At 36.5% G+C, this 13,151-nt stretch overlaps 2 protein-coding genes across 4 annotated transcripts; one reads left to right on the plus strand and one right to left on the minus strand.

The window, feature by feature from the left end:
• Positions 1-1,707: 1,707 nt before the first annotated feature.
• Positions 1,708-2,732, plus strand: LOC140049527 (uncharacterized). The gene is made up of 3 exons (XM_072094425.1): positions 1,708-1,932; positions 2,061-2,235; positions 2,557-2,732. Exons 1-3 carry the CDS (start codon positions 1,825-1,827, stop codon positions 2,622-2,624), a joined length of 351 nt encoding a protein of 116 aa, XP_071950526.1. The 5' UTR covers positions 1,708-1,824; the 3' UTR covers positions 2,625-2,732.
• On the minus strand, positions 2,636-12,068 carry LOC140049526 (general transcription factor IIF subunit 2-like). Of its 3 annotated transcripts, none has more exons than XM_072094422.1 (7): positions 11,952-12,068; positions 11,295-11,368; positions 11,014-11,171; positions 10,344-10,425; positions 7,767-7,863; positions 6,864-7,007; positions 2,636-3,537 (listed from the first exon to the last, which is right to left on the minus strand). In XM_072094422.1, exons 1-7 carry the CDS (start codon positions 12,009-12,011, stop codon positions 3,421-3,423), a joined length of 732 nt encoding a protein of 243 aa, XP_071950523.1. In that variant the 5' UTR covers positions 12,012-12,068; the 3' UTR covers positions 2,636-3,420. The 3 variants fall into 3 exon arrangements, with proteins under 3 accessions (XP_071950523.1, XP_071950524.1, XP_071950525.1); XM_072094423.1 differs by having other exon boundaries at positions 11,893-12,000; XM_072094424.1 differs by lacking the exon at positions 11,295-11,368 and having other exon boundaries at positions 11,952-12,019.
• Between the last annotated feature and the right edge of the window lie 1,083 nt (positions 12,069-13,151).

Consider the following 13,151-nt stretch of genomic DNA (forward strand, 5'->3'; position numbering starts at 1 on the left):
GATCGAAACCTTTAACAATCCTAAAAACTTGGATAATATCCGCTCTCTGCCTTCGATATCTCATGGTAGGAAGACCAAGAATTCTCAAACGTTGTTCATAAGGAATATTACGGTACCTAGGAATCAATCTTGTTGCTCTTTGCTGGACCTTCTCTATTTCATCCTGATCTCGTTTTCTAATAGGATTATAAACAGTGTTACAATATTCAAGCGTTGGCCTGACAAATAATAGACTTATAACAGCTTCAAAAATCCATCTTTATTCAAGAATTTAAAAGATCTATAAATCATTCCTAGTTTCTTATTAGCTCTTTTACAAATATCCGCTACATGCAAATTAAAGATTAAACTAGGATCAAAGGTAACACCTAGATCTTTCTCCTGCTTTACCTCATGTAGTAAATTACCAGCCATTGAATACAAGAAATTGGGATTATCACGACCATAATGAAATACCTTACACTTAGTGTCATTAAATGGCAATTGCCAAACATTAGACCAATGGGAAGCACTGTCAATGTCTCTGAAATAAATCCGCATCATCAATGTTATTGACCACTATATACAACTTGGTGTCGTCTGCAAATAAACGTATAGTAGATGCGACAACATCAGGTAAATCGTTAATGAAGATTGAAAATAAGATTGGGCCCACAACGCTACCCTGTGGAATTCCACTTAATACTGGAGCCTGTGATGATAATTGACCATTGACACTAACTCGTTGTGTTCTATTTTTGACAAATAATTTGAGAACCAACCTAGTAGATTTCCCGTAATACCAAAACCTTTCAATTGGACTAGAAGCCTTTGGTGTGGCACACTATCAAAGGCCTTTTTATAGTAATAGACACAATCAAAGCTATCATGGTTATCCAGGTTAGTAGTCCAACTCTCCAGGACATCAAGTAGTTGTAATGCACATGATCTACCTTGTCTGAATCCAAATTGCTCATTGCACAAAAGACCATTACTCTCAAGATACATTACGAGTTTATCTCTAATAATCCTTTCCATCATTTTCCCTATGACCGACGTTAAACTAACCGGTCTGTAGTTAGCCGGGTCCTCCTTTTTGCCTTTTTTAAATATAGGTATTACAATTGCCTCCTTCCACGATAGAGGGACCTTCTGATCATTGAATAATCTAGTGAATATTAGACTGAGAGGGTAAGCAATTTGATCCTTTAATTCACCGGCTAAGAAGTTGGGCTTACAGGTGGAGCAATGGCCAGTCTTGTTTCTCATTGAGGCATGTATTTGTTTAAATTTCAATTCATCAAAATCGCATTTCGGAAAGTTTATTTTTTAACCACCACTCTAAAGCCATGCTAATTTTTGAATGACTAGGGCCCCAGTAGTTTTTGTTATGATCTTTTTAAATTATATTTATTTGATGTTGATTTGTTGGATGCCATAATTTTAGTATCACTTGTAATAAAAGTTATCCCCATCGACTAAAACGTTATTAACGCGTCGCGTGTCCAGTGGTTGAGGACGAAATTGAATTAAAAAATTATGGGTCTACTGAAATACACACAATAAAAACTGAGCGGATATACGTTACGTACGTCATGAATAATGAAATTAATCTTAACAAAGGGCCGCGCTGGTCTGCTGCTGTTGCACCACCGCACGCACATAGAATAAACGCAAACGCGCTTGTGGGACACGCACGCACGAACACAAACAGTAGCTATAGGAAACAAAATATTGACGTAGGTAGAGCATGGAGGTATACCTCCATAAGGCCTGAGACTGAGAGTTTAATTTTATAAGAAAACATTAAGATTAGGACTGTTGTTATCAATTGGAGGGAACATCATGAGTTGGTCGAATTATGTTAAAAAACTAATTGGAACAGGTAATGTTAAAAAAGGAGCAATTTTTGGATTGGATGGAAGCACTTGGGCTGCATCTAAGAAATTCAAGGTAAGTCGTAACCTAGCCTTGGACAGTTTACACCAACCTCTTGTGGTAGACCTACCGATGCTTATGCAATTGTATAAGATAAGCTTTGTCAATAACTGCAAGTTTAAAAAAAATCTAATTCCTTATAGGTAAATAAAAATGAAGTCCTCGCCCTGGTACAAGCGTTTGTCAACCCTGCAGGTTTGCACTCAACTGGAGTGAAAATAGCTGGTGATAAATACACATTTTTAAGATCAGATGGAGAAATGATCTACGCTAAGAAAGGTGGAGATGTGGGATGTTGTGTGGCAAAAACTAAGCAAAGTAAGTCACATGGGTACAAAGACATGGATTAATGATTCAATTTTCATAAGATACATCATTATGATTAATAATTAGACTAAGAGGTTTTTATAGAATGCACTTCTGCTGGAGAAATTTAAATAAGCCGGCCCAGAGGGTTTCACGGCTAGTTCAACCCGCTTCCCTCTCTGTCGCCACTTGGAGCGATCGCGCAGGTGTTGAGCACACACACTAAAAACTGATATAAACAAAACTGTGTTATTAGCATTAGCGCTTAATCCCTCCCCACTACGAAATCATTACACTGATACTATTCTTCATTATCCTTTGTTGTCACTTTAGCTATCATTGTTGGCGTGTATACCTGGACAATGCAATTCAACTGTTGGAAAACTTCAAGATTTTCTTAAATCTTCCGGATATTAAAGTTCACATACAAAGTTTAACAAGACACTGATATCTAGCAGGCATTAGTATTAATAATAGTTTATTTTCTAATAAAAACCAGAGAAATGAAGACACAAGTAAAATATGTGTATGTGATCTTTTTTTCCTTTCAGGCTATCATTTAAGTATGGTACAAGAAAGGATTATAGGTTAGTTTAAAACCTTCTCAGTACAATTTCGGTCATTTTTTATACCCCATGTATGTGGTTGGTACACATGGGATATCATAAATTTGTATAAGGAACAAATACAAACGCTAGCCTAACAGTACATAACACTTTGCATTGTTATAACATTTTTATGCCATACCATTTAGTTTTTACTTAACATCATGTTGTAAATAAGCCACATATATTATACAGGTGAAATAGAAAAAACGGACATGGCCAGCCCAGTTATGGAAAATAACTGGAATTGTACATTACATTACTGGCTTGCCGCGCCTATCTATAAATTATTAAACTACAGTCAATAGTTCGACACTCAATAATTCTTAGTTTCCGATCATAAGAGATCGATCATGAAAGCGATCATGAAATGTATTTCATGGTATACAGTAAAAAAATGTTAAGCTGTACAAAGACTGAGATCGTAAATCATATGCCACACCACTAACATTAAAACAAAAACGCTATGTTGTTGCATAGTGAGAGAATCATACATACTCTCCAATACCAAATCTGGCTTTAATAACCTTTCTTATTATGTACATGCATACATGCGCAGGTGAAGGCAATCTAGTATTTTGTTCTCAATAGTTCATGTACTATCAGCCTTTTCATAATGTCTGTATTCGTGTTTAAGTTCCCACATATATTTGTGTGGTGCTTTCAGATTATAAATAGCAACTTCTTTCAGAATCTCCTTCAGATACGTCTGTGAAAAAAGAACATATTATTTATATATCAAATGAATTAAAATGCAGACAGAAATAATTTATATATCTACCAATATTTCGAGTGATCTCCATTCTCCAGCTAAAAGTGCTTTGCTTTTTTTTTTGGTATACAAAAAACATCCAGTGCATAGATTGCCATATTTAAAAGTGTGGTTCCCACTAGAGACCAGGACATACACGCAACGCAGGCGAGTTGATCAATGACCAGCCACTCTTCAAATATGATTGGTCAAATCACTTACGTTACGTTACGTCCTTGAGTTGCAAATGAATACTAGATCTCATTAATTTACTGTTTATCAAATGCATTTCCACAATACACATCGGCACAATATATGTCATGTTGGAAAACGCTTGGTATACCATTATTTAAATAGATGCAGATGCCTAAGATTGTTTAAATAGAGGTCTCTATGTTTGGATGTACAGTATTTAAAAAAAACTATAGCAGTGTTATTTAACGACAGTGTTATTTAATGGCAGCAATATTTTATGGCAGTTTTATGGTAGTGTTATTTGATGGTAGTATTATTTGATGATTGTGTTATATGATGGTAGTGTTATTTGATGGTAGTGTTATTTGATGGTAGTATTATTTGAAGGCTGTGTTATTTGATGGTAGTGTTATTTAATGGTAGTGTTATTTAAAGGGGGATTCTGGGTTTAAAATTGCTTTTAAATATCGTTTATTTATTAAATAAAAAATATTATAACAATATAGACATGTCAGAATGAAGAAGTAATAACGAGAAATTAAAAAAATTAAATTTCATATACATTTTAGGGTAAATTCATAGAAAGTCTGTTTTTCAGCAGCTTAGGGAAGCTCATTAATATTCATGAGATATTCACAAAATCACGTCATCAGTGGATTCCAACTCGCGACGTCAAGCTTGTACGTTGTGTTCTCTCTCCTCTGTCAAACGACGACCACCCGATCATTGTGAAATACATTTTTTGTAGATTTGCTAAGCTAGGCCTAAAGTGTAATAATAACAGTAGTAGCATATATTTATTTGACATTTAATGAAATACAAAATTTAGTACACAGATTACGGAGTCATAAATTATACTATTTTTATACCTCGAAGTAATAGTACAGATCGTATATCGGCTTCACGTACTAGGCTAGGCCTAGCCTAAATCATTTTATTCATGCCGGGGTGAGAGCCATTTCTGACTAGGGATTCCATGCCACGATGGCTACGTTAAAACATTGGGTTGGGGCCATCATTCATGGGCCTAGCTAGCCTATTACTAAACGATTGGCCCATAAATAACAAAACTCAGTGGATTCCAAACCCATCCTATCAACCAAACTCCTAAACAATCTAAACCTAAAACGTTCTACAAAAATATTGAGGCAAAACAAGATCCGATCGCCGTCCGCACGTATATGGTGTCACGATCGTCTAATAAGTAGGCCTAGTTTACTCTCCAAAAAAGCGCATACTGCATCAAGCAAGTAGACCGGTAGTAGGAAGGAGACCTAGCCTAGCCTAGCCGATCCGGCCCAGTTAAAAATTGAGCTAGCTAGTGTAGTAGACCCTATGCGAATTGATACTACCAGGCCTTTTACTATAGGCTACACTTGTTAAAATTAGCAATACTGTACTTATGTTTACAAATATTCCAACTCTCTCATTCGAGCTATATTATCTATACCATTCCGGTAGGTTGAGTCGACCTTCAATCAAATACTATACTGTACATCGTTCATGTTGTGATTATAGACGGGGTATACTCGACCCGACCAGTTTGGTATTGTATACTGTATCTGCTTATCACGTGACGATGCCAGGCATGGGCCGGGCAGAGAGAGCACGTGTATCGTCGTCTCGTTCTCCTCGCTCAGCAGGAATGTATACGTTACGCTTCATTGATTTTGAAGGCTTTCCCTAAGTCAGTGCAAAAATCGGCAAACGTAAAGTGCAAACTTATCTAATTTTTCACTGTTTTGATGGATTTTCATAGAAAATTGACTTTATAAATGGGAAGACCGACTAAAATTACATCAGATAAGTATAATTTTACAAAAGTAATTGATATGGTTAATGATAACGAGTCGTCGGAAGATTGACCATTTCACGAATTTCCTATTCTGTAACCACAGTGTGATTTTGCCGTAGCTGCACTTGTAATCTGGCCTCATTTCACAGCCTTCGTTCTGCTTCACTGGGCGCTTATATAAATTGAAACTTTTACCGTTCAAGAGACAAACAAATATATTTTACATTTTTAGTCGCGTGGAAGCGACTCTATAGTTCACTAAGTCGGTCGGTCGGTCTGTCTGTCTGTCTGTCGGTCCGGTATCACTATGCGTTTTATCGCTTTATGACCTTATCTTGATATCAGTTTAATCTAGCTAAGTAAATTTTTCACAGAATATTCCTTATGGCCAGGAATCGATGTGGTTATGTTTTCACGGTGCGCAATAAAAAATTACGCGGTCTACGCACGATTTAACGAAATCACGTTTGTAATCATATCTTAACAACCATGAATCACAATTAAATAAAATTTGGTACTCATAAATTTCAGGGCATAAATCATCATATGGCAATACAATTACGTGCGTAGCGCATGTAACGCATGCGTACGCGCGCTTAAAATTTTCAAAATTTATTTTCGATGAAATAAGAGTACGTTTCAGGCAATTTTAAGCGTTTACAAAATTGCCATGAGTGCGCAGATTTTTGCGCGCGCACTGCGCGTTAAATGTTATTGCGCACACTTTTTGCCCGATTTCTGTTTTCTTGAAATATTTTTCAACTCGAAATTACGTTATACGAGCACGTCAAATGTGACAGGCTACGCACGTGTAAATTAAAAAAATATAAATGTTTTTAAACATTTCAACATTTTTAAACATGTTCAGTAATTTCGGTCAGTATAGTTCACTATGTCGGTCGGTCCGTCTGTCTGTCGGTCTGTCTGTCTGTCTGTCGGTCCGGTATCACTATGCATTGTAGCACGCGACTTAATGGCTGTTGGCCTTGTTTACTATTCATTTTAAACCCGGAACCCCCCTTTAATGGTAGTGTTATTTGATGGCATTGTTACTCAAAACCAGTGTTACTTGATGACAGTATTTAATGGTAGTATTATTTGATGTCAGTGTTATTTGATGGTAGTATTATTCGATGACAGTGTTACTCAGTGGCAGTGTTATTTGATGGCAGCAATAAATCATGTCAGTTTGATGGCAGTGTTATTTGATGGTAGTATCATTTAATGGCACTGTTACGTAATTGCAGTATTTTAAATTAAAAATAAAATAATAAATGTGATATACAGTACTTACAACAGGCTGATTAGTCAGCTTGACTAAATCTTTTAGTTGGTAATACTGATGTTTTTCAAATGCTTGATACAGTTTTTCTAAAACATAATCTTTATCAGCTCTGGATCTCTTTCCTTGTTCTTTTTTGCGAGCTTCATATTCTTTCTAAGAAAAAAAAAAAATGAATCTGTATTAGGAAAGTGGAGGTGTAGTGTAGTGGTTACCTTTCTTGCCCTCCAAACTCAAGGTCCAGGGTTCAATTCTGACCTACAGTAATACCAGGGTTGTAACTCCACTAAGCCTCAAGACTTTGTTAAAAATAGTTTATCCAGGGAGTTGTAAAATAATTTATTTTACAACTCCCTGGTTTATCCATCCTGTAATTGGCGAGTTACTCACTGTTGGATGCGTACGAAAAAAAAATTGTTCAAAAGAAAAAACAAACATCAGTCATGACATTAACTTTAATAATAAAAGGTAGAGATGTTGTTGTTGTATATTTTCATGATTGAGGATGAATAAAGAATATTTGAATTTGAATTTGAGATGAGTCCCATGTTCATTCTTAATAAAAAATAATGAGCTGTGAGGAGCTCATTGCACTAGCCTCAGCATAATATGGTAGGGTTGCCAGTCCTTTCCACGCCACATTTTCCTCCCTAGTATTTTTAACCAAGTACTTATTTACAGCTTAGTGGACAGGGAATTACAGTAGTACTTTGGAACAACCCTGTTCAGGGGATATCCCTACTAATGAGACACTTGTTTGTGGAACGAATGAGAGAAATAATATGACTAACCACTGTTCAGGGGGCAACACTTATTAGGGGACAATGGTTTGGACCCTGAATGTGTCCCATAGGGGTTGTATTGCAGTTGTTGCAATTTACATTTTGATATATAGATTTCACCTTGTTAACTTACATTACTTGCATGGTCCGACACTGGTTTGTATCTATTCCCCACTCTAGTAACCTGAACCACTGTTCGACCAGGCTTAGAAGCATTTTGCATTTGTTGTCTAAAAGAAAAAGTACCAATTTAAGTTGTGATCTATCTGTTAACACCAATAAAAGTAGATAACATGTAATCTTGATAGAGGAGAGTAAACTTTACAACATCTGATCCACCATGTAGTGCCTCAAATTTTTTCACCTCAGCTCCAACCTAACCCAGCATCCAGGTAAATTACTGCCCATCTACCGTCTGACCCATCAGGTCTTTGCCATCCGTTTGACACCACTTATTAAGAAACCCTCATCAGACCCAGAAATATTGAAGAATTACCGTCCAATCTCCAATCTATCTTTCATCTCAAAATTACTTGAGAGATGTGTTGCCGCTCAGTTAACTAAACATCTTGTAACAAATGACCTGCACGGCAAGAGGCAATCAGCCTATCGTAAACACCATTCTACTCTGAAACTCTCTGATTCGTGTCGCTAATGATTTACTTTGCGCTGTTGATGTACACAGTGAAGCAGTACTAGTGTTACTTGACCTAACTGCAGCATTTGACACCATAAACCACAAAATACTACTGAAGAGACTATCAAATAAGTATGGAGTCGATGGCACAGTTCTCAAGTGGTTTCAATCATACATGCTCAACCGCACTCAATCCGTTGCTAATAAAGAGTCAACACCGAATCCGTCTCCGTTATTGGATGGTGTTCCACAGGGGTCTGTACTGGGCCCTCTGTGTTTCACGCTTTATATATCACCCTTAGAAGATATTGTTAGTTCTTATGATGGAGTTGATCTGATGGTGTATGCGGATGATACACAACTGTATATGTTTAATCCTTTGCAAATAGATAGTGCTACTTCACAACTTGAATCTTGCATCTATGAAGTCAAGAAATGGATGGTACAGTATACAATGAATGTTTATGAGTGCAATGGTACAAATAATGGCACGAGATGAATGATGAAAGGTTATATCAACGAGGCAAAGCTGAAATCTGCTAAAAAGCTCATTCACGCGTTTGTCAGCTCGCGTCTTGACTGTTGTAACAGTCTTTTATGTGGCTTACCGGACTATGAGATTGCAAAACTCCAGCTAGTTCAAAACACTGCTGCAAGGATGATCACTTTGACTAAAAAGCGGCACAGTATTACACCGGTGTTGAAAGAGCTTCACTGGCTGCCAGTGTGTAAGACAGACAATAACGTTTAAAATCTCGCTGATCACTTACAAAGCGTTACATGGGCTTGCCCCTGATTATATTCGCGAGCTCATATCTGAATACATCCCGTCGCGCTCTTTAAGGTCTGGTGATCAATTTCTTCTAACATTACCAAAATCATCCACTGCTTATGGTAGAAGGTCTTTTGCAGCAATAGCACCTTCTTTATGGAATAAACTTCCACACTTTGTGAAACTTACTCATTCAGTCAGTATTTTTAAATCACGACTGAAAGCCCATCTGTTCTCATCTGGTATTAACTAACTTATTCATTCATTCATTCCTTCCCCGAAACCTTTACTCAGAAATACCGGGATGGTGTCCGGCAGGGGATAGTTTAACCCTAGTTAAGTTAGTGCATGCTTCATTTACTCTCTATTCTTAATTCTGGCCCCGAAACCTTGACTCAGAAATACCGGGATGGTGTCCGGCAGGGGATAGTTTAACCCTAGTTAAAGCCCCATTCCCTACGTTTTTTAGATCTAATTTAAGATCACAAACTATATTTAATGTAAAAATAATACTATATGGTCCTATTGCGATAACTTTTTTCGTCTTTAAACGGTTAAAAATGTGAAAAATAAATCGATTCTAATAATTATAGCGGCTCGCTATAAATCCCAAAATGCATTGCGCGCGGATTGATATTTTTGTTTTTCACCTGTAATTCGCCCACTTTTCGAACGATCGTGAAGCCAAAACAAATGGAAGACTCCTAACTTTTCAGCGAAAATACCGGGTTTTCCCCAATTTGTATCAACGGAGTCTGGCAAAAATAGAAAGACAATTAATGCAGCAACTATACAACGTCAGGCTAGGTATATAGCTAGCGTACGATGTTCGTACGTTATCGATGTTTACCAGCTAGGCCTACAAAACTAAGCCTAGCTAGGCTAGGCCTAAGACCGTCCACGAGAGGTCGATCGCCGCGAGCTACTTAGGTAGTGCATTGTTTCTCACTTTTTATCATAATTTACCATAAAACGTATATTTAAGACAAGGAATGACATGGTTTAATGTTTTTAAAGTGATATATATGTATTATTTTCCAAAAAACGTCCAAAATTGCAGGGAAGGGGTCTTTAAGTTAGTGCATGCTTTATTTACTCTTTATTCTTAATTCTGGCCCCGAAACCTTGACTCAGAAATATCGGGATGGTGTCCGGCGGGGGATAGTTCATTACCATTAGTTAGGGTCTAATGTAAAGCACCTAGAGGGGTCAGTGATTCATTAGGCGCTATATAAATATTGTTTATTATTATTATTATCCCATGGCTTAATTTCTTACAATGGAAACATCTGCATATTTACTTTTTAAGTCGCATATAACCTTCTGTTACAACTGGTCTGCACTCTCCCTTTTGAACAACTTTTCCTTCTATTGCCACTTTCCCTATAAAAAGAGGTGCATGTTAAATAGAATCATTTCCTTTAAGTTTACAACTTTTAAAATATTGAATAGCATTGTTTGTCATCGATCAAAGATGTCTTCAGTTTCGTTAAAAAAGGCCTATTGCAAGATTGATACACTTTACATAGGTTCTTATTCCTACTGAAGATGACCAATTTAAGTCTCATCTAGTAAATGAAATTTGTATTTTATAGGTAGGATTTGCCTAAAATTAGCTAGGCATATTCACAATCAGGATATACTGTGTAAGAGTTTTTGTTGAAAAACCCTACAAAACACCCTCAAGGGTTTGTCACACCTTTTCCGTTCGGCCAATTGAACGCTCCACATGGCTATGCGCCAATCGATATGCGCATAGCCGGGTGAACATAAAACATTGACATTCGATTGGATTTGCCAGCGCTGGACCGGAACCGTGCCAGTACAGGTTTAAAAGACTCTTTACTCCGGGATTGTATTGTAGCAGCTCCTTCTTTAGCATACTCGTCAGTCATCACAACTAACTCACTCAATCTCCCTCAATCCGATCCACTGTATAATTTTGTATTAATTTATTTTTTTTATTATTACCACTTGAAGTTGCCTCTGAGAAAACATTCAGCATTTGTTGTCCTGTACTGGACAATTGAAAGTTATGGTCAACTGGGGCATCTAAATCCCCTGGACTTTTCTTCTTCTTGGCAAGATCAGCATCTAATGCAAATGATACTGCAGCTTTACCCATTTTCCTGATAAATAAATGAATATAAATAGTCATCATGTGAAAACGCACCTGTAGGTACTGTCTGTACTGTAGTGACAGTGTACTTAATACTACTTTGTACTAACTACAAATAAAGTTTCTTTATTACTTTCCAATTCGAAGTTTTCCAACAATTCCACTTTCTCCTACTTTTTCCCATTGTTCAGATAAATATTTTGGTACCTAAATTATAGTTAAAAAAAAAAATAGTGTTGCAAATTACTGTGTTAGTGTTACAATTACTGTACTATTAAACCACGGAGTATGTAATTAATAATTTACTAATTGATACCTCCATGCTACAGGACAGGTACCTGACCTAACTAATACTAAATAAATAGGATAGATAGTAGGGAGGCGAGCTCTCTAGATGTATATACTTATTTATAGGCCTAGAGTTCATTTAATTATTAATATTAATTAAGAAGAGTTTTCATATCAGAAATGGTATGCGACTGAACAAAACAGAATATCAATAAGGCCTAGGTTAATTAAATACCAGTTTATTCAATTTACAAAATAATATACAGTAGCCTACAATAATATTTCCTCTCTTCCTCTACCTATTTTAGGCCTCCTAGGCTAGTATTACGCTCTCCTTCTATTCATCCATGCCACGGACGGGTGCTGGTCTTCTCTCTTTAGAGTGACGGGGTAGATGGCTAGACGCCTAGCTTAGCTAGCTATGAGATTACTAGTCTACTTACTTAGGAGTCATTACTCATACATATGCCTGCACTCTAGTAGTATATGAAACCACACACACCTTTACTAACCAAACCCCTCGTTCGGCTCCACTCAAGTCCAATTCACCCTCAGAATTCATTGTTTTTGTACCTCTCTCTACCCCCCTTCTGCTTTGTGTGCGAAGTTAGCGAAAAATGTCTGCGGTTGTGTATGGAACGCCAAAAGGGAAAAACATCGAGAAACGAGTACGCATGTACTGTAAACACTGTACCTTTATTTATTTCCAAATATTCTGAGAAAATTAAACAAAACAGATGAGCAAAAGGACAGGGGCACTGAAGTAAACTCATAACTACTAGGCCTACGAGTTAAGCCTTGATTTACTATCATAAATGTATGTTACGGGTGTCACGAAACCTAAGACCACGAAAGCTCAGACCCCCTAAGACCTAAGACCACGAAAGCTAAGACCCAACACCTAAGATTACAAATACTAAGATATACTACAGCTTAAAAACAATACTTGTTTATCCATACATAATTTTAAACACAGTGGGTTTCATTTATTACCATAAATATAATTTAATACTACCGCAAAACATAGATAAACTCACATTATTTTTGCCCGTTGAGTAAATGTATATTTTTTCTTACAACAAACAAACTTGACAGGTTGTTTGTTGGTATATATTTACTCCATTGTGTTGGTTCAGAGGATGTTTTTCTTACGCACCTGCCTTTCTTGTATTTTGACTCCAAATTTGTTGACTAACTTTATCCTGAACACCACACTTTAAAATTAGGACTTATAAGTACTTTCAGAAGGAGAAACACATAATAACAAATAAATAAATCCTTTAAATTGATGATTTTACAGATGTGTTTCTTTGTATACTGTAATACTAATGTAACCCCTCGAGCTCCCCATGCTCAATGTTTTTGTTTCTATGGAGCGCCAAAAGAGCAACAATAATAGTACAAGTATAAAAACAGAAAGAAAACGAAACAAAAAAACTTATCATGATTTTTAAATTAAAATTTATTTGCCAGTATTTATTTCTTCGTACTTGCATGATTATACTATTATCATTACAATTTTAATTTTACATTGTTCCATCCACACTGTAGATGGACTCCACAGAGTTTTCAGCCCTCTATATAATTTTTGATCTTTTGACGTTCCATAGAAACAAAAACATTGAACATGGCCCATGGGGTAGGCCTACTGTACTGTAGGCTAGTCATTTTGTGTGCGAGAAAAACGTCTGTAAAATCATCA

Source organism: Antedon mediterranea, chromosome 5 (genome assembly GCF_964355755.1).
Source record: "Antedon mediterranea chromosome 5, ecAntMedi1.1, whole genome shotgun sequence".
In the NCBI taxonomy this organism is placed as follows: domain Eukaryota; kingdom Metazoa; phylum Echinodermata; class Crinoidea; order Comatulida; family Antedonidae; genus Antedon; species Antedon mediterranea.

Excerpts from the sequence above, each read along its gene's own strand:
- LOC140049527 (XM_072094425.1), top strand. The coding sequence starts at position 1,825 with ATGAGTTGGTCGAATTATGTTAAAAAACTAATTGGAACAGGTAATGTT. Across the intron at positions 1,933-2,060 it reads CTGCATCTAAGAAATTCAAG|GTAAATAAAAATGAAGTCCT; the intron begins GTAAGTCGTAAC and ends AATTCCTTATAG. Across the intron at positions 2,236-2,556 it reads TGTGGCAAAAACTAAGCAAA|CTATCATTGTTGGCGTGTAT; the intron begins GTAAGTCACATG and ends TTGTCACTTTAG.
- LOC140049526 (XM_072094422.1), bottom strand. The coding sequence starts at position 12,011 with ATGAATTCTGAGGGTGAATTGGACTTGAGTGGAGCCGAACGAGGGGTT. Across the intron at positions 7,864-10,343 it reads GGTTATATGCGACTTAAAAA|ACAACAAATGCAAAATGCTT; the intron begins GTAAATATGCAG and ends TTTTTCTTTTAG. Across the intron at positions 7,008-7,766 it reads TGTCGGACCATGCAAGTAAT|AAAGAATATGAAGCTCGCAA; the intron begins GTAAGTTAACAA and ends TTTTTTTCTTAG.